This window comes from Leopardus geoffroyi, chromosome C3, assembly GCF_018350155.1.
Source record: "Leopardus geoffroyi isolate Oge1 chromosome C3, O.geoffroyi_Oge1_pat1.0, whole genome shotgun sequence".
NCBI classification, from domain to species: domain Eukaryota; kingdom Metazoa; phylum Chordata; class Mammalia; order Carnivora; family Felidae; genus Leopardus; species Leopardus geoffroyi.
This window is the reverse complement of record NC_059338.1, coordinates 152,798,676-152,819,593: the sequence shown is the minus strand read 5'-3', so window position 1 is coordinate 152,819,593 and position 20,918 is coordinate 152,798,676. Positions and strand designations below refer to the sequence as shown.

The following is a 20,918-nucleotide window of genomic DNA, read 5'->3' as shown; positions in this document are numbered from 1 at the left end:
TGCCTTTTAGTTTTGTTGATTGTTACCTTTGCTGTGCAGAAGCTTTTTATCCTGAAGTCCCAATAGTTCAGTTTTGCTTTTGTTTCCCTTGCCTTTGATGATGTGTCTAGTAAGAAGTCGCTGCAACTGAGGTCAAAGAGGTTGCCGCCTGTGTTCTTCTGTAGAATTTTGATGGTTTCCTGTTTCACGTTTAGTTCCTTCATCCATTTTGAATTTATTTTTGTGTATGGTGTAAGAAAGTGGTCCAGGTTCATTTTTCTGCATGTTGCTGTACAGTTTTCCCAACACCATTTGTTGAAGAGATGGTCTTTTTTCCATTGGATGTCCTTTCCTGCTTTGTCAAAGATGAGTCGACCATATAGTTGTGGGTCCATTTCTGGGTTTTCTATTCTGTTCCATTGATCTGTGTGTCTGTTTTTGTGACAGTACCATACTATCTTGATGACTACAGCTTTGTAATAAAGCTTGGAATTTGGAATTGTGATGCTTCCAGCTTTGTTTTGCTTTTTCAGGATTGCTTTGGCTATTTGGGGTCTTTTGTGGTTTCATACAAATTTTAGGATTGTTCTAGTTCTGTGAAAAATGCTGGTGTTATTTTGATAGAGGTTGCATTAAATGTGTAGATTGCTTTGGGTAGTATAGGCGTTTTAACAGTGTTCATTTTTTCAGCCCATGAGCCTGGAATGCTTTTCCACTGTTTTGTGCCCTCTTCAATTTCTCTCATAAGTCTTCTGTAGTTTTCAGAGTATATATATATCCTGTTCATATGTGCATGTATCTGTTTTGGGGCTCCTCCCCATTAGTCTGTTAGTCTAATTTCACATTATGTTAGTTTCTTTGGCTGATGAGAAAATCTTAATATCTAGGGAAATTATTCCTTCTGCTTTCTTTTTCTTTAAAAATTTTCTCCAAACTCTTGCCAGAAGAATATTAGGACTGTTTGTCAAGTTCCAGGAACAATGCTATTTGAATTTCAGTTTACATGGAAAGAATCTCTAGATTAATTTGAGTACTTAACCTTTGCAATAAGTTTGTCATGTAGGCTGATTGCTTTATTTATTCAGGTTTTTGATGTTCTTTACTTATATTTTGTAATTTTTCTCCACTGGCGCCTTACATATTTTCACCCATTCTTCACCCTGGATGGTTTCTGTTCTTTATGGTGCATCTGGTGAGTTTCTTCTTTTAGGAGACTTTCCTTGTCCCTTCTTTTGGGGTAAGTTGTCCTTTCTAGATGCTTCCAGAGGATTTTTCACATTATATCGTGCTGTCTCTTAATCATCTTCCTGTCCTAGTTTGTAAACTTCTTGAGAGCAAACTAAGCTTTTAGTCTCCTGGTTTCAAGCGTCTATTATAGTAACTGCATCTGGTAGCAGTCAGATGATTATTGAGTGAAGGCATGAATTAATACAGGAGTGAATGGATGACAGAATATAGGTCTCCTGATACTTTGCTGTTTGATGTGTGTTTCTCTACATGGTGTTTTCATAATTTTTTGTCCCATTAAGATAGATAATAATGTTAAAACAACAAATATCTGACTCTTAAATTTCTGGAAAATTGTGAAGTATTATTCAGAGAGCTTTTATAAATGTTTTTATTAATATATGATTTTAAACACTGCAAAACCATAAATTTCTTGGACTTAAATTTTAACACTTCCTTTACAGTATTTTTGCTTATGGCAAATTTCAACAACGAGTCGTGTTTGGAAAATATGTATTTTATTTTAAGTTGTACATATTCTGTCATCTCCCTACATTTTTTTTTTAATCCATGGGGCTTTAATTTAAATTTTTTTTTTTTTTTTTTTTTAATTTTAGAAAGGGAGAGAGAGCACAAGTAGGGAGAGGGGAAGAAGGAGAGAGGGGATCTCCACACTCAGTGCTGAGCTGGATTCAGGGCTTGATCCCACGACCCCCTGGGATCATGACCTGAGCCAAAACCAAGAGTCAGACATTCAACTGACTGATGCCCTCAACCCAGGCACCCCTTGCTTTGTTTTTTGTTTTCTGGATTCTGGGGTGCCTGGTGGCTCAGTTGGTAGAGCATGTGACTCTTGATCTCAGGGTCGTGAGTTCAAGCCCCACATTGGGCTCACTTTAAAAGAATAAAAATTAAGAAAGTTTTATGGCTTTTGAGATGCAGTGTATGGTGACAGTTTGTACCTGTGTTGGGAAAGCTGAATTTTAGTTTTGAGTAAGCTACTAGCTTGCAGTGGTCTTGAATAAGTTACTTTATGTTTTTGGTCTTTGTAAAATGTGGGTATAGCTGCCCATCGTACCTCAAAAAGACTTTTGTTATATTCAGATAGGTGGCAGTACGAGAAAGTAATTTGAAAAATATAAAGTGCTGTGTTATTTTCCCTGGATAGGAGTATTTTGCTTTGAGCATGCCTAGTATGTGACATACAGAGAGATTTTTTTTTTCCGTAATGTGTATTTATTTTGAGAGAGAGAGAGAGAGAAGGAGCGAGCAGGAGCCCCAGCTCTGCGTGAGCGGAGGAGGGGCAGAGAGAGAGGGAGAGAATCCTAGGCAGGCCCCGTGCTGTGGGGCTGAATCTCACGAACCATGAGATCAATACCTGAGCCCAAATCAAGAATTGGGTGCTTACCCGGTTGAGATACCCGGCACCCCTGGGAAGAGTCCTTTTAATGGAGTTCAGAACAGTATGTATTTGATCAGAGTTGCTTACATACTTGGTCAAGATGTGTCCCTCATCCCTATTAGATTTGCATGGATTGGGGACAAATTAGCAGGAGGTGGGGAAAGGAGCTCCATTCGGGACTAGTAGGTTCCATGAGTAGGCAGTGGAGAATACTGGCTAAGAGCTTCAACCCTGATATACTCGCCATGTAATTAGATTGAATTTTATGAGATTTCTCTTTCTTTTGGTTAAAAAGATGCCTGAATAACTGTACTTTGATTTTATAAGGTTCAGCCTAATAATTTAAGCCTTAATTTTCTTATCTAGTGAAATGGTGATGTTCTATCAGCTTACGAGGTGATTTAATGAAGGACTTCTGCCTGTAAAGCTTTTAGCAAATGTTTGTCTCATGGGAGGTGCTCAGTAAATATGTTATTTTTAATCAAGTCAGCTTGTTGGGGGTTGAGAACTCAGAACTCCCAGGGTGGGGCAGAATCAGAGAACTAAAATCAAAGGCGGGACTTTTCATGAGTTCCATCTTAACAGCGTGTCCACTCATGTTTGTTGAAATCCATGCTCAAGGACTCTGCAGGGGACACGTAAGCAGCCTTGGCCACATCCCGCAGCACACATGCCCCATACACTCTCTTCCTTAACCTTGTAGACCCTCTGGGTAGTGGGGTGAGGGGAAGGGACCCATAGCCAACCTGGGACCTGGGTGTTTGTGAGGATCAGCTAGAGGAGGGTTGAAAAGCACATAAAACAGAAAACGTTTATTCCATTTCTACAGATATTTTCCTTTAATTAAAAAAAATTTTTTTGTAATGTTTATTTTTGAGAGAGACAGAGACAGAGCTTGAGTGGGGGAGGGGCAGAGAGAGGGAGACAGAATCTAAAGCATGCAATGGGCTCTGAGCTTTCAGCACAGAGCCCGATGTAGGGCTTGAACCCATGGACGGTGAGATCATGACCTGAGCCGAAGTCGGACGCCCAACCGACCGAGCCACCCAGGCACCCCTCCTTTAAGTTTTGAGTAGGTGATGATTCCCCTAGTCAAGTCTTCCTATTCCTGTCCCCCAAGCAAGACTAATATTATTCATTGGGGCATTTTAAGATGGCACCTGATTATGTTTGCCACAGAAATAAGTTTGTAGGTAGGGGGAAAAGGAAGTTACAAAACTTTGAGGCGTGAACTCGTTTTGGGGAAAAAAGCATGGAAGCCATATATTTTGTATGGAAAATAATCTGAAGAGAAAATACACTAAAATGGTAACAATAATTATTTTTTGAATTTTAGGGGCTTTTGTACATCTTAGAATGTTCACCATCAGGTAGAACTGGAATTTATACTGCCCTCTCTAAAACTATACCACCTCTTGTCTTTTTTTTGTGGTAGAACTTACTTAATTTAGATGATTAATTGCAAACTGATAGTAAATTTGCTTTGCTGTTGTTTCTCATGTTTGTATGGCTGGTTGGATAGATTTATTACTATTCAAGTTCTTAGCCTTTTTTTCCTTGTAACTTGAAAAAGGTCAAATTGTATGAGTTAAAGTTGGGAAATCTATTTTCTTAATGAACACTGCATGACAAGATTCATTCTGGGCTTTATTTGGCAGTCTTTATGCCTTTATTTTTGGTATCATGGGAATTAAAGGCAAGTGATGTGCAGTTTGATATCTTTCACATTTAAAACTGGAAGCATTTTTCTAGAATGCATTTGTTTGCATTCAGAGTTTTGGTTATGAGTGTCATTATTTTTGGTCTTATTTCCCAGGAGTATAGGTTCATTGTAATGTACTAAAGAAGAAACTAGATTAGTGGAGAAGCCTAGAGGTTTTTGACTTGGTTTGTCAATTAATAGTTAAGTGACTTTAGGATTATCACTCCACTTTTACTGGTGATAATCTTATTTCCTCTAAAGTATTAGGTTTTGGACTGGATGATCTTTGGTATTCTTCTGGACCAAAAATTGACATCATTTTAAAAGTTTCAGCTAGGAAGGGTGGATTTATGGGTGACTTTTTTTTTCTTTTAATGAAGATCCAAGACTAACAGAACAAAATAGTTTAAACTTAATAACACACACAGACATACAGGAAAAAGACAAGTAGAACTATAGAAAAAGGCTCATATATGGCAAGAGATCCAGAGGGCAGTCTACATACATACTTCAATTTTCATGGAGTAACATCCCCACCTTGTGGCTTTTATTTCTTCACAGATATTAGTGGTTGGTTGAAATAAAACCAGAGTACTCTAACCCTGAATTTAAAAATATGACTCAGTGTTAACCTTGTATTTTTTTGTCTTATACTTTAAAAGCAAAATCGTCTTAGCTGCTATAATTTTTTAAATGTTAGTACCATCAGTAATTATCTATTAATCTTACAATTATTTTCCCAAAATGCAATATAAAGAAATGGTGAAAAGTTTAGTAGTAACTATCTTTATCACTTTTACGGCACTTATATAAGAAGAAACCTTAATTTTCTAGTTCCCTTTGTAGTTTTGGATGCTCATAAAGGTCACTTGATTGAATTGTTTATAAATCGGCAACAGAATTCAATGCAAATTTAGAATAATTCTTGGGGAGGGGCGTGTGGGTGGCTCAGTTCGGTTAAACGTCCGACTTCAGCTCAGGTCATGATCTTGCGGTTCCTGAGTTCAAGCACCGCGTCGGGCTCTGTGCTGACGGCTAGGAGCCTGGAGCCTGCTTCGGATTCTGTGTCTCCCTCTCTCTCTGCCCCTCCCCTGCTCATGCTCTGTCTCTGTGTCAAAAATAAATAAAAACATCAAAAAAAATTTTTTTTAGAATAATTCTTGGGGAATGGCTTTAAATGGTAAGGATAATCAAGCTGATTTAAGGTTATTTGAAAAAGGAATTCAGTAGCAAAGCATTGTGGAGGTCATGACTGTATAAGCTACAGGAAAATAGCAGCTGTCCCGATGTTAGGTGAATAGAAACTAACAGCTTAGGGTAAAATTTCTAGGGGCCACCCTACAGTTTTTAGAGCTTTTATAGAGTATATATGTCATTTCATAAAGTATATTCTAATACATAGAATATATTCTCATATATAGAATCTTATTCTTTTAAAGAATAAAGAGCTTTTATTCTCACATAGCATAGATGGAGGCTAATGGAAGTTTTAAATGGATGTATTTAATTCCATCTACTACAAACACTAAAATGGTCATCGTAGTCAACATTTATTGTGTTTAAGGTGGATTACCTTGTTTAATTTTCACAGTGATTCTGTGAGGTAGGAACTACTGTTACCTCAGTTTTACAGGTGAGAAAGCAGGGCTGGGAGTCCCATGTTAAGTGGTTAGCAGATCTGGACCTGGGCAGTCTGATTTCTAGATCTGTGACAGGATATGCCACTTGTGTAGTTTGTACTGCTGTGTGACTTGATGTCAAAGTGGCTTTGGTCTAGAAAACTGGACTTCAGTGCCGGATCTGCCTCTTACAGCCGTGTGACATAACTTCGTCATAGCCCAGTTTCCACGACTGTAAAATGGGTGCTTTTAGGACTAAAGGGGATGATTTATTTAAAATAGAACACAATGTATGCTCAACAAATGGTTTTAATAATCATAGTAGTTGTAATAATGGCTATTTTTGTGGGTTTTTTTGTGATTTGTAAAAGCTCTGTATATCTGTGGCCCAAGATTTTCAAGCATTTTTTCATGAAGCACAAAATGGCTAGTGTTCTTTTAATTTACAGTATTTTTATTGCTTTTTCGTTACATGTCCAGAAGGGTTACTGTCAATTAGTAAGTGAAAGATGTTTTGGTTTCACCAAGAGAGAAGTTATACAAAATGATGGCCACTTTAGAAGAGATGTCATCCCCCCCCAAAAAAAACCATAATCGTGTGTGTGCATGCATGAGAGAGAGAGTGCACGGCCACATGTGCACAAGCTCTAGAGCCAAAGAGAGGCTTCTGAGGGCATTTACCTAATTTTTTCAAGACTTGTGTGGTGGGGCTTGGGGATGTTTCAATCTAGACGCCTTTGAGTACATGAAAGACCACGAGGTCCGTTCTTTGGAGACGTGAGACCAGTAATTGTAAGAAAGGTTGTGGTCAGTTGGAAGAATCATGGTTGGATTCCAGGGGTTGGAAGTCACAATGGTGGCAAAGACCAGGTCTGTTGAGGACGAAGGAGTGAGAACTGTGAAATGCTAGGTTCTGGGCAGAGAGGCAAACTTCTGTGTTAAGATTTTAGAAATAAAGTAGGGGTGATGAAGCCTAAAGAGGGGGAGGTATGAGAAGGGCTAGTGGATCGTGCAAAATTTGCTGGGTTGGGCCCAGAGGTGAAGGGCGGATCCTAGGAAACTGCTATATCCATAAGGAGAGTTATTCTCAAATCAAGGAGCTCCCCAAGGGATGATGACGCCCCATGCTGACATGGGGAGAGGTAAGACCCTCTAGTTAGGGATGAGGAGAAGAAAGGAGACTGACTGGAGGCCATGGATGGGGCCGCTTCAGCATTCTTGAAAAAAATTGTGCCCTCTAGTGCTTTTTTTTTTTTTTTTTTTTTAACGTTTATTTATTTTTGAGACAGAGAGAGACAGAGTATGAACGGGGGAGGGTCAGAGAGAGAGGGAGACACAGAATCGGAAACAGGCTCCAGGCTCTGAGCGGTCAGCACAGAGCCCGATGCGGGGCTCGAACTCACGGACCGTGAGATCATGACCTGAGCCGAAGTCAGACGCTCAACCGACTGAGCCACCCAGGCGCCCCTCTAGTGCTTTTTTAAAGATGGAACATAATTCTCTTCTTTAAAAAGCATTAGAGAGGACATGTTAATGAATTTGAACTTTCTGGTCCTGCCTATTTACTTGATGAAGTGTTCTAGGCTTGGAACAGAAATCTCAGTTCTGGAAAATATTCATTTTATAATGATTTCCTTATGACTGATTTATGCCAGGATAACATTGATTTGTTAGGAATTTATCTACATGTTCTATGCTGCAGCTAATATTTGTTACGGTGTTTTCTTCAGGGTTTTCACTTTGAGTGGTTTTAGATTGAGCGTTTTCTGGGGGAGAATGCTTAAAGGGAATTTGACATTTTGGGAAATAATTTGTAAAGTTTAAACTGGAAAAAGCTCAATTTGAATATATGCAACTCTTGTAATTATGGGCTCTTTACATTTACATTCTTTTGTATAGGAGTTAAAGTTCCTCGTAATTTTCGCTTGTTGGAAGAACTTGAAGAAGGACAAAAAGGAGTAGGCGATGGTACGGTTAGCTGGGGCCTTGAAGATGATGAAGATATGACACTTACAAGGTGGACAGGCATGATTATTGGGCCACCAAGGGTCAGTGCTATAAATTATATTTTTTTCTATTAATATTATTGTCATTTTAGAGTAAGCATTTTATTTAATATTGATATTAAAGTAATTATCACTTTTAACTGAAACAATTCCTCCCTTTTAATTCATTTTGTATACATTTATCGAGATGCTTCCTGTGTGTAGGGTATAATGCTTGATTTTGTGGAGGACTGGGGGGAAATATTGATACGGTCATTGCCGTCAAGGTGTTTGCAGTTGAGTAGAGAAGAAAAAATAATTACAAATGACAGATTCTAAATATGGCAGAGAAAGTTCACTACGGGACTTTAGAATATGTTTCTTCTAGCTGGAATAATTGAGGAAGGCTGAACAGTGGAGGAAGTTGCCTTTGGAATGAGCCTTAAAGGACTGACTGGTAGGATTTCAGAAGGTGGTGATGGGGATGGAGAACATTCCAGATAGAGAGGAGAAAAGGTGAGGAAATGGAGGGGTTACTTGGGAAGAGCAAACAGTATATTTTGACATAACATGTTACTAACCCGCTCGCTATGTGTGTAACCAAGGTGTAACCAAGGGTTTCTAAATTGGTTTGTATTGAGTGCACACTGCTGTTTGCCCTCTTGACATGTGACTTGTCTTGTATATACTATAGGCCTCAGTTTTTTCATTTATAAAATACAGAGAAAAGTCTATGATTTTTGTATATTTTTTGCATTGTTGGCAACAGACCCATTGTGTTTCATTTTATTTAGGTCTTTCTCAAGCTTAAGAAGTTTTATTTTTACTCAAAATCTTTTCCAGACTGGGAAATATTTTTCCACGTTGCATTCCTTACTCAAAGATCCCATTTACTGCACTCCTGGCAGTGAGTCTTTGAAATATGTATTCCATAATGTTTTTGACTTCTGCAAAGAGCACCAGTTTGAAGGTTTTCTTTTTTAGTCTTTGGTTTTATATACTATTGGCTACCTGATGAGAGCATTTCAATTGTTTTGCTTTTGGGTGGCGTTTAGATTGCCTCTTGATTTTTACAAAAGAAAAATGGATCAAGTAATCAGCAGTGTTAACTTTAGAGAGTGAATCACCATATGTTTTACATTTTCTGGTATTTCTTTGCAGAATCTGAGCACACTACTAACCTGACAAACTCCTATTTCCTTCTTCTGCTTTGGTTTTCCCGTAAGATATTTGAGGAAGGAAATGTAATTTGATGGTTAAGATTCTTGATGTGTTTTTTTATAACTTGGTATTTATAATGAAAACCTTGATTTTCACTGCTTGTGAACATTATTAACATGGTCTGTTTGGTTAAAAAAGAAAGGACTTTAGTTTATGAACTTTTGTTTTTAATTAAGTTTTTATGTATTTACTTTGGGAAAGACAGAGAGTGTGAGTGGGGGAGGGAGTGAGGGAGGAGGGAGAGAGAGAACCCTAAGCAGGCTCTGTGCTGCCAGCACGGGCTTGAAACTGAGATCATGACCTGAGACAAAACCAAGAGTCAGATGCTTAACCAACTGAGCCACCCAGGCGCCCCCTAATTTATGAACAACATTCTTAATGAATAGTTTGAAGATTTGACAGTCTGAACTTGAGTATACTAGAGTATAAATTTATATTTATATATACTAGATATTTACTGTATTTAGTATATTTATTTACTAGATATCTAGTATATTTATTTATACTAGAGTATAAGTTTGAAATTATTTAGATTTAGTTTTTCTCCAGCCACTACCTCCAATGGACTTTAAACTTTAGGAATGTTTTAGAACTTGTGTGTGAGTTCCTCAGTGATTTTGTGGACCGGCCTGGAGCATAGTTCCCGAATATGGAAGAGCAGCTCCCAGTTGATCTCACATGCAGACTAGCTGCCTTTCCTGGTGTCACCGAATTGCAGGAAGCCCCTCTGTGTCCAGGCTGTGTTCAGTGCATAGTGGAACCTACTCTAGCTTGCGGGAGTGGGTTTGGTTTGCTCAAAAGAGCTGTGTAGACACAATGCTGCCATTGGGCCACTGGACATACTGGACGGCTGGTCATTGGGCCTTCCCCTCCCTCCCTCCCGCCTTCCCTCTCTTCCTTCCTTCCTTCCTTCCTTCCTTCCTTCCTTCCTTCCTTCCTTCCTTTCTTTTTTTTTTTTTTTTAATTTTTTGGACTTTTATTTGTTTTTGAGAGAGGGAGAGAGAGAGAGGGAGGGAGGGAGGGGGAGAGAGAGAGAGAGAGAGAGAGAGAGAGAGAGACTACAAGCAGGGGAGGTACAGAGAGAGAGGGAAACATAGAATCCAAAGCAGGCTCCCTGCTCTGGGCTCTCAGCACAGAGCCCCATGCAAGGCTCAGACTTACAAACCTCAAGATCATGACCTGAGCTGAAGTCAGGCACTTAACCAACTGAGCCATCCAGGCACCCTGGGCCTTCCCCTTTCTCAGGGTAGTGGTGTTGGAGCCTCTTCTTACTTCCTTTGGAAGCCAGGAAGGGGCAAGAGGGGAGCACCTTACAAAGGCACAGCATCTTTCCGGCCAGCTAATGATTTTTCTGCCTTCTGTCACCATCTCCTGACTTCCTCCTTCACTGAGACCCAGTGAGGGTGAGTACTTGTGCACTCATTCAGTTGCCTTGTAATAAAACCTGCAGGAGTTACTGTCTCCCCTTAGTTGTTTTCTCTTTAGGAGGTGCCATATTTAGGGCAGTTTGTCCCCAGCTTCAGGTGTCCACATCTAACCAGCATAATGGGAAAATTTTGCCTTACCATACTGTTACTTGGTTAGGGGTTTTTAATTTTTTTAATGCATTATTAACGTCCCTGATTTTTTTAATGTTATTCTAGTACTTTGTTTGGATTTATATAATCAGCAATTTTGTTTTTCCATATATGTTTGTGTTTTAAATTTTCTGAAGCAATATTTTTTTAGCATTAGAGATTTAGTAACTTTTCCAAGTTTTCCTTATATGTAAATGGATCTGCTTTGCCCATTTAGTTTGGAGAATTAAATGACTTAATAATTAGACAATAGGAAGGTACCTGACTATAGTACATATTTTGTAAATATTCCTTTTTTTCCCCTTTTTGTATTTTGCAATTGATTGGATGACAGAAAGATGTGGCTGTGTTTTTTTGTTTTTGTTTTTTTTAATTGGAGTGATAAAATTAGACCTTGGTCCAAAGTTAAGATGATGTTTAAAAGGCTGGTTTAGAGTTTTTTAATTTAATTTTAAAAAGTTGGGTATAATTTACATATAATGAAATGAACAAATCTCACCACGAGTTTCCACAAATACACCTTGTTGCCTATGCTCCTGTCTAGATATAGAACAGTTCAGTCACTTGTGCCCTTTCTCACCCCCACCCAGCCTGGAGCAGTTTTGCATGCGGTAGAATTTCGTGTAAGTGGAATCATGCAGTGTGTGTATTTACTGGTCTGCTTATTTCGACTCAGCACGATGTCTCAGAGATTTAGTTGTGTTGTTCCACACAGTAGTGGTAGTGGTTCTTTTTATTTATGGTTCTTAATATTTATGTTACTGAGTAGTATTTTACTGTATGGATTTGCACCATGATGTATTTATCACTGTGTTCATGGTATTTGGATTTTATCTACTTTGTGGCTATTTGAAATAAAGCTGCTATGAACAGTCTTTTAAAAGTCTTTTGTGAACATGCTTGTTTCCATTTTTTTGGATAAAATGTCTAGGAATGGAATTGTTACATCATAGGGTAGGTAGGTACACACTTACTTATCTTTATAAGAAAATGCCAGTTTGTTTCCTAAATGGTTATACCATCCTCTACTCCCAGTAAAGTGTGAGAGTTCTGGTTGTTCCCATATACGTTGAGTATGTTTAACATTATAGAGTTTGTTGGGGGCTATTACTATTATTTTTGTTATTTATTTATTAATGTTTATTTTTTTTTATTTTGAGAGAGACAGAGTGAGCAGGGAGGGGCAGAGAGAGGAGGAGAGAGAGAGAGAATTCCAAGCAGGTTCTGCTCTGGCAGCATGGGGCCTGACGTGGGCCTCAAACCCACAAACTGTGAGATCATGACCTGAGCCGAAACCAGAGTTGGACGCTTAAGCAACTGAGCCACCCAGGCGGCCCTATTATTCTTACTTGTTAATGTAAGTCTTGTAGATAGGTTACTGTTCATCCAGATTGAGTACCACAGACTGGATGATTTCCTTGCGATCTCCGTGATGTTAGTCCTTACTGTACACATCCAAACTGCTGGGCGTGTTAATGGATGTGTGCGGTTAACCTTGGTTGACTTTTATACAGGTGTTTCTTTTCAAAGTGTTGAAATAATTAGTAATATATATACAAGATTGTTGCATACATTTTAAATTACAGTAGTTTAATATCCCAGGTCTGACCTCCACTTGGGAATAGCTCTTACTTAAGGGAAAGGAAGTTGTGGATCGGTTTGGGTAAGTGAAATCTATAGCTGGTTAGCTTATCACATAAATGTGAATGTACAAAAATATAAATTATTGATCATAAAGTAATATCAAATACATTAATATTGTACTTTTCCTCTTCATTAGCAGTTGAATATTATTATTTTTGCCTTCCAGACAAATTATGAAAACAGAATATATAGCCTGAAAGTAGAATGTGGACCTAAATACCCAGAAGCTCCTCCATCAGTTAGATTTGTAACCAAAATTAATATGAATGGAATTAATAATTCCAGTGGAATGGTAAGTTAAAATAGTCATTTTATTTTTATAAAATAATATATAGTCAGAAGAAAGTTAAAATATAAAACAGACCTTTGTTTAGTTGGAAGTCTAAAAGAAATATATCTTGTTTTTCTCTTATAAATCAATCTGTCCTTAAAAAACCTTTATGTACCAGCCTAGATAGATGTGATGACAACAGTTCTCTCAGGGTTTATTAATTGCTTCAGTAGTCATATTTAAGTTGAATCCTTATTTGGTAAAAAGATAACATTCTCTTTGTTATTTTTCTTTAAGGTTAAGGTACATTTGGTGAGATTAAAAAAATGAATATTCATGAAGGGGAGGCTTTGAGGAACAAGTGTGTCTGTATTAGAACAAATAGTCATGGTTGAGCATTGTTGTGTGTTTAAAGCAAATAAACCAAAATGACATGCTCTACCTGGAAGTTAGTGGGAAGGCTAAATTTCCATTATGATTAGGTTGTTAGGGCTCATGTTAAGACTTCTAAATCCAGGCTCTTGATATGCCATGTTGAGAGTACACTCACATGCAAAATACATGTTAGGAAGTGTAATAACACAATAATAATAAAATGAACATCATCCATCTTAGGAAATAGAATGTTATCAATATCCTTAACTTCTTGTGTGCTCCTTCTCATCCTATTCCTGTATTCCTTTTCCTCACTAGTAGTAATTAACATCTTAAAAATATTCTTTTATATACTGTCTTTTTTTTTTTTTTTTAATTTTACCCAATGTATCATGTGTGTATACCTAGCCTCCTTCCCTCTTTCCTTCCTATTTATCTATTTATATACCTGCCTTACCTATCATCTATTAAAAACTGTGAGTTTATACCAACACACTATTCCATCACAGTAGGATTTATTCCATATTTCATCTGTTTCACATTTGTAATTCCCTCTGGTAACAAATTGAACCGTGGACACACAGAACTAGCCCTCTAGCCCCCAACTCAGTCTAGTATGCAGACCCACAGCTAGGCCCCACAATGGCAAGTGCTTCCCTGCTGGATGTGCTAGAAGAAAGCATGACCCTGACAGGAAGAAGGTGGACAGGTCATTGGAAGTCTCAGCTCTGAACCTGCTGGTCACTTACAAATCTCCCTACCTGATGCATGCCACCTAAAAGCTGGGTTCTGAGAGTCCTTCCTGTCAGTCTGTCAGTCTTTGTAATTTATTGGGACTATTTAGTCCCTTTACATTTAATATAATATTGATATGTTTAGGTTTAATAAGTCATTTTATTTTGTGGTTTCTCATTTTCCATGTGGTTTTTGTTTCTTTTCTGCTTTTGAAATGGTTCTCAAAATTTTTCATTCTATTTTTGTTTTTTCAGTGGTTATTCTAGAAATTACAGTGTGCATACTTAAGTATTTCTATGATAAATAATATTAAGAGATGTGATAGAAGCAGGATTATAAAACATTTTGAACATACAGAAGGATATTGTTTAGGGAATTTCTTTTTTTTTAATTTCTTTTTTATTTTTTAAAATTTACATCCAAATTAGTTAGCATATAGTGCAACAATGATTCCTTAATGCCCCTTACCCATTTAGCCCATCCCCCCCTCCCACAACCCCTCCAGTAATCGTCAGTTTGTTTCCATATTTATGAATCCCATCTGTTTTGTCCCCCTCCCTGTTTTTATATTATTTTTGTTTCCCTTCCCTTATGTTCATCTGTTTTGTCTCTTAAAGTCCTCATCTGAGTGAAGTCATATGATTTTTGTCTTTCTCTGACTAATTTCACTTAGCATAATACCCTCCAGTTCCATCCACATAGTTGCAAATGGCAAGATTTCCTTCTTTTTGATTGCCGAGTAATACTCCATTGTGTATATAGACCACATCTTCTTTATCCATTCATCCATTGATGGACATTTGGGCTCTTTCCATACTTTGGATATTGTTGATAGTGCTGCTATAAACATTGGGGTGCATGTATCCCAGAAGGATATTTCTAAAATACAAATTGTGTTATGTCACTTCTGTGCTTTAAGATCCTTTAATGACTTCAACCACAATGTGCATGCTTTTTGCCATGGTTCATTGGGACTCACAGGGTCCACATTGCCCTGCATGCCTTTCATTTTGCCTCAGGATCAGTGCACTGTTCTTCCTGTCTGGACATCTCCCCCACTCTGGCTAATCCTTACAGAGCCTTCCCTTTTCTGTGTAAAAGTCACTTTCTTCGAAAAGTCTTTTCTTGAATTCTGTCCCTTTTTTTACTCTGATAATCTTTTCCTTTGTAGCAGTTTCTATAAATTTATTACTACTTTTCTCTTTGTTTTCATTTTTGGTGTTTTTAAAAGAAATTTTTGATACATAGACAAATTTTAGAAAAGTGATATAACCAACATCGTCCATTTTCCCTTGTCACATCTTAGCATTTTGGTCTTGTTTGTAATAGCCTTTTTTAAAAGAAAGACTACATTATAAGTAGTTAACTCTGTGTACCTTTCCCCAGTTTCCCCTTCTACTTTCCTCCGAAGTAATCTCATCTTGAATTTGATGTTTATCATTTCCATGCATGATTGTTATGCTTTAACTATGCACGTGTGTGTATGCCTTTATATTGTATTACTTTTGTGTGGAATCACGTCAGTGATTTTTGAGTTTCATCCGTGTTGAGTCATTTAAATTAGATTGTTCCTTTTAATACTCTGTTTTTCACTTGCTGGGCATTTAGGCCGTTTTCAGTTTTCACTGAAAAGATTGCTACAATGGACATTCTTATATAAGTATTCTTCTACCCTAGGGCAGTGTTTCTTAAGACTTGGGTGTTTAATGGTTGGTTTGTTGGTATCCAATATGTTGTAGATCAGTACTTGTGTAAAATACAATAAAAATTACTAAGAAAATGAAATAAAAAAGAAAATACAGTAAAACCTTGGATTGTGAGTAACTTGTTCGGCAAGTGTTCTGCAAGACGAGCAAACGTTTCTAATAAATCATAACCTGATAAACGATTGATGTCTTGCAATACGAGTATTATGTGACATTGAACGTCATATGATCACCACTGAGCCATGGTTCTCTTCTCTCTTTCTCTTCGCTCTCTCTCTCTCTCTCTCTCTCTCTCACTCTCACTCTCACTCTCTCTCTCTGCGGGATTGTGGGTGATCATCTCCCATGCTCAGATGCTTGGTCTCAGGCCGCGGTGTTTGGCAGAAATCAGTGATTTTTCAGAATGTTGGAAGGTGCCCACAATTGACACTAGTGTCTTTTTGTCACTTTAGCACCTGTGGACAGTCCTTTGCTTTTCCAGACAAGAGTAAGCTTAGGAATGCGTTGCTTCCTTCTAGGTCAGGCTGCCTGCAGATACAGACCCTTTCCTCTGCTGCCTTTTTGCCAGTTACATTAAATACAGTAAATGATAAGAGTTTATTAATACTGTACCATAGTCCACGTCCGTTAGTGATAGTGAAAGTTGTCCTACACAGTAACCCTCCTCTCTTGTCTCCCTCACATCAGCCACGAAGGTTTTCAAAGGTAAGTGCAGGTTAATTTGTTTATTTTCATTTATATTTTGTATTTTCTTTATTATTTCATATTATATTGTTGTAATCATTTTTATATGAACATTTTTAGATTGTGGAATGAATCATCTGAGTTTCCATTATTTCTTATGGGAACTTTGCTTTGATATACAGTTGCTTTGGATTACAAGCATGTTTCCGGAACGATTTAGGCTCAAAAGCCAAGGTTTTACTGTATAAGCTCAGGTTTTTTAAACAAGAATATCTCTGTCAAATTACCATAGAAATCTTGAAACACATTTCTATGTCTGTCTTGTGGTGGACCAGTAAAAAATTAGCTCAAGGCATGGTGTCATTCCATGGAACGTACTCTGTTCCATGGAACATAGCACTGCTCCAGGACATCCACCTAGAAGTGGAATGTGTGTTGAAGTGTAGGGCTTGCCTTCAACTTGATTGAAAATTGCCAGCTACTCTCCACAGGGTGGGATCTGCATCTGTCCTGCTAGCTGTGTGTAACAGTATCCTGTGATCGTACATTCTCACCAGTGCTTCATATGGCCAACCTGGGATGGGGATTTGAAAAGAAAAAGAAATAATGATTTTAATTATTAGAGCGTAGGTTGTGCATAGAAGGTTAGAAATAGGGTGAGTACACTGGACATCAGTTTTTCTCTTGATGGATATTTAAGAATTTAAAATACTACTTTCATAACTAGTAAATAGATGCCCAGAACCTCACACTGACCATTGGTCATGTGCCAGAATAATTTTATGTCATTTTGAGGTTAAGTACCTGATGAATTTTGAGTGTTGCTTTAGTAATTTTGGTTTATATTTATGTAATACAACAAGGCAAAATTATTCCTTACGGGTGGTTAGCACAGGAAAGCACAAATTGTAGTGCTTTATGCTGTGAAGTCTCAAGTTTTGGAAGTTATTGTATATTATAGAATGATAAGATGCAGATTTTGTTCTGACGTGATATTTATTTTCCCATGTTCTTTTCTTCCTCCTCTCTCTTCTTCATCTTCTTTTCCCCATTGTGTGTGTGTGTGTGTGTGTGTGTGTGTGTGTGTGTGTACGTACCCTGTTGGTATTTCACAGGAGTTGCAATCGCTTATGTTTATTTAACTATCATGTAACTTCACAGCTAGAAGTGTTTGTTTCTGCTTTGGAAAAAGCTTGGTATTCTCTCCACTTGAAAACTCTTACTTGCTAGTGGAGTCTATTTAAAACAGGCTAAGGGGCTTGCTACTGCTGAAGTTAAATCATTAGAGGAAGCCCTTTAAGTACATCTTAACCTTATAACATTCTTCTTATTGCTTCAGTTACTTGTAAGAGAATTATTTAAAAATTAATTTTCTCTTCTATTTTAAGCAGTTTATTGTGATATAATTTGCATACCATACAGTTCATTCAAAGTGTATATATTTAAGTGGTGTTTTAGTTTTCATTGGGTTGTGGACCCATTACCACAGTCGAGTTTTAGAATATTTTTGTCCCTCTCAAAGGAAACCCCCTACCCATTGGTTGTCTCTTCCTATTCCACCGTCCCATATCCTAAACAACCATTAATCTTTCTGTCTTTATAGATTTGCCTATTCTGGATTTTTCATATAAATGAAATCATAATATGTGTTTTTTGGCAACTAGCTTCTTTCACTTAACATGTTTTCAAGGTTCATCCGTATTATAGCATGTATCAGTACTTTATAACTTTTTATAACGTTTATAACATTTTATTGCTGAATAATAATTCCATTATATAAATCTGTCTATACATTTTGTTAATCCATTCATCACCTGATAGACATTTGGGTTTTTCTACTTATGGCTGTCATGAATAATGCTGCAGCAAAAATTTGTATACAAGGTTGTATGGTTAAAACTTTCATTTCTGTTGGATATATACCTAGGATTGGAATTGCTGGGTCATATGGTGGCTCTATGTTTAACTTTTTGAGGTATGGCCAGACTGTGTTTCTTTCTTTCTTTTTTTAAAAGTTAATTAATTAATTTTTAAATTTACATCCAAATTAGCATATAGTGCAACAATGATTTCAAGGAGTAGATTCCTTAATGCCCCTTATGCGTTTAGCCCATCCCCTTCCCACAACCCCTCCAGCAACCCTGTGTTTGTTCTCTATATTTAAGAGTCTCCTATGTTTTATCCCCCTCCCTGTTCTTATATTTTTGCTTCCCTTCCCTTATGTTCATCTGTTTTCTATCTTAAATTTCTTCATATGAGTGAAGTCATATGATACTTGTCTTTCTCTAACTAATTGCACTTAGCATAATACCCTCTAGTTTCATCCATGTAGTTGCAGATAGCAAGATTTCATTCTTTTTGATTGCCGAATAATACTCCATTGTATGTATGTGTGTACGTATACATACATACATATATATATATACATACGTATATATATGTATATATATATACACACATACATATATATATATATATATATATATATATATATATATATATATGTATGTATACACACACACACACACACACCACATCTTCTTTATCCATTCATCTGTTGATGGACATTTGGGCTCTTTCCATACTTTGGGTATTGTTGATAGTGCTGCTATGTATACATTTGGGTGCATGTGCCCCTTTGAAACAGTAAACCTGTATCCCTTGGATAATAACTAGTACTGCAATTGCTGGGTTGTAGGGTAGTTCTATTTTTAATTTTTGGAAGAACCTCCATACCGTTTTCCAGAGTGGCTGCACCAGTTTGCATTGCTACTAGCAGTGCAAAAGAGATCCTCTTTCTCCATCCTCACCAGCATCTGTTGTTGCCTGAGTTGTTAATGTTAGCCATTCTGATTGGTGTGAGGTGATATCTCATTATGGTTTTGATTTGTATTTCCCTGATGATGAGTGATGTTGAACATTTTTTCATGTGTTGGTTGGCCATCTGGATATCTTTGGAGAATGCCTATTCGTGTCTGTTGCCCATTTCTTCACTGGGTTATTTGTTTTCTGGGTATTGAGTTTGATAACATTCTTTACAGATTTTGGATACTAACCCTTTATCTGATATGTCATTTGCAAATATCTTCTCCCATTCCATTGGATGCCTTTTAGACGTGTTGCCTCTGGAACTATGTATGTTGAGTAAGAAGTTGCTGCGGCCAAGGTCAGAGAGGTTTTTGCCTGCTTTCTCCTTGAGGATTTTGATGGCTTCCTGTCTTATGTTTAGGTCCTTCATCCATTTTGACTTTTTGTGTATGGTGTAAGAAAGTGGTCCAGGTTCATTTTTCTTCATGTTACTGGCCAGTTTTCTAAGCACCATTTGCTGAAGAGACTTTATTCCATTGGATATTTGTTCCTGCTTTGTCAGAGATTAGTTGGCCATGCGTTTGTTGGCCCATTTCTGAGTTTTCTCTTATGTTCCATTGATCTGAGTATCTGTTTTTGTGCCAGAACCATACTGTCTTGATGATTACAGCTTTGTAATACATTGTGAAGCCCAGGATTGTGATGCCTCCAGCTTCGGTTTTCTTTTTCAAGATTGCTTTGGCTATTTGGGGTTTTTTTCTGGTTCCATACAAGTTTTAGGATTGTTTGTTCTAGCTCTGTGAAGAATGCTGGTATTATTTGATAGGGATTGCATTGAATATGTAGATTGCTTTGGGTAGTATTAACATTTTACCTATATTTGTTCTTCCAATCCAGGAGCGTGGAATATTTTTCCTTTTTTTGTGTCTTCTTCAGTTTGTTTCATAAGCTTTCTATAATTTTCAGTGTATAGAGTTTTCACCTCTTTGGTTAGATTTATTTCTGTATATTTTATGGTTTTGGTGCAATTGTAAATGGGATCGAATCCTTGATTTCCCTTTCCGTTGCTTCATTTTTGATGTATAGGAATGCCATTGATTTCTGTGCATTGATTTTATATCCTGTGATGTTGCTGAATTCATGGATCAGTTGTAGCAGTTTTTTGGTGGAATCTTTTGGGTTTTCCATATAGAGTATCATGTCATCTGTGAAGAGTGAAAGTTTGACCTCCTCCTGGCTGATTTGGATGTCTTTTATTCCTTTGTGTTGTCTGATTGCTGAGGCTAAGACTTTGGATACTATGTTGAATAACATTGGTGAGAGTGGACATCCCTGTCTTGTTCCTGACCTTAGGGGGAAAGCTCTCAGTTTTTCCCCACTGAGGATGATATTAGCACTGGGTCTTTTATATATGGCTTTCATGATCTCGAGGTATGATCCTTCTCTCCGTACTTTCTTAAGGGTTTTTATCAAGAAAGGATGCTGTATTTTGTCAAATGCTTTCTCTGCGTTTATTGAGAGGTTTATGTGTTCTTATCCTTTCTTTTATTAATATGATGTGTCACATTGATTGACTTGCAGATACTGAGCCAGCTCTGAATCCCAGGTATAAATCCCACTTGGTGGTGGTGAATAATTTTTTTAATGTATTGGTGGATACCGTTGGCTAATATCTTGTTGAGGTCTTCGGTTTGGAACCAAGGTAATGCTGGCTTCATAGAATGAGTTTGGAAGTTTTCCTTTCTTTTTTTCTGGAACAGCTTTAAATGAATAGGTGTTAACTCTTCTTTAAATGTTTGGTAGAATTCCCCTGGTAGCCAGTCGCCCCTGAATCTTGCTTTTTGGGGAGATTTTTGATTACTAATTCAATTTCTTTACTGGTTATGGGTCTGTTCAGATTTTCTATTTCTTCCTGTTTTAGTTTTGGTAGATTATATGTTTCTATGAATTTGTCTATTTCTTCCTGATTGCCTATTTATTTGC

At 37.3% G+C, this 20,918-nt stretch overlaps 1 protein-coding gene across 3 annotated transcripts in view; it reads left to right on the top strand.

The window, feature by feature from the left end:
• The window catches only part of UBE2V2 (ubiquitin conjugating enzyme E2 V2), a 59,546-nt gene that overhangs the window by 28,313 nt on the left and 10,315 nt on the right, over window positions 1-20,918 (top strand). For 2 of the 3 annotated variants that reach the window (XM_045455374.1, XM_045455377.1), the window contains exons 2-3: window positions 7,829-7,977; window positions 12,523-12,648. In XM_045455374.1, the coding sequence (XP_045311330.1) occupies window positions 7,829-7,977; window positions 12,523-12,648 (275 nt within the window). Of the gene's footprint in view, window positions 1-1,128; window positions 1,172-7,828; window positions 7,978-12,522; window positions 12,649-20,918 lie in introns of those variants that run through there. The other variant, XM_045455373.1, reaches the window with a different exon arrangement.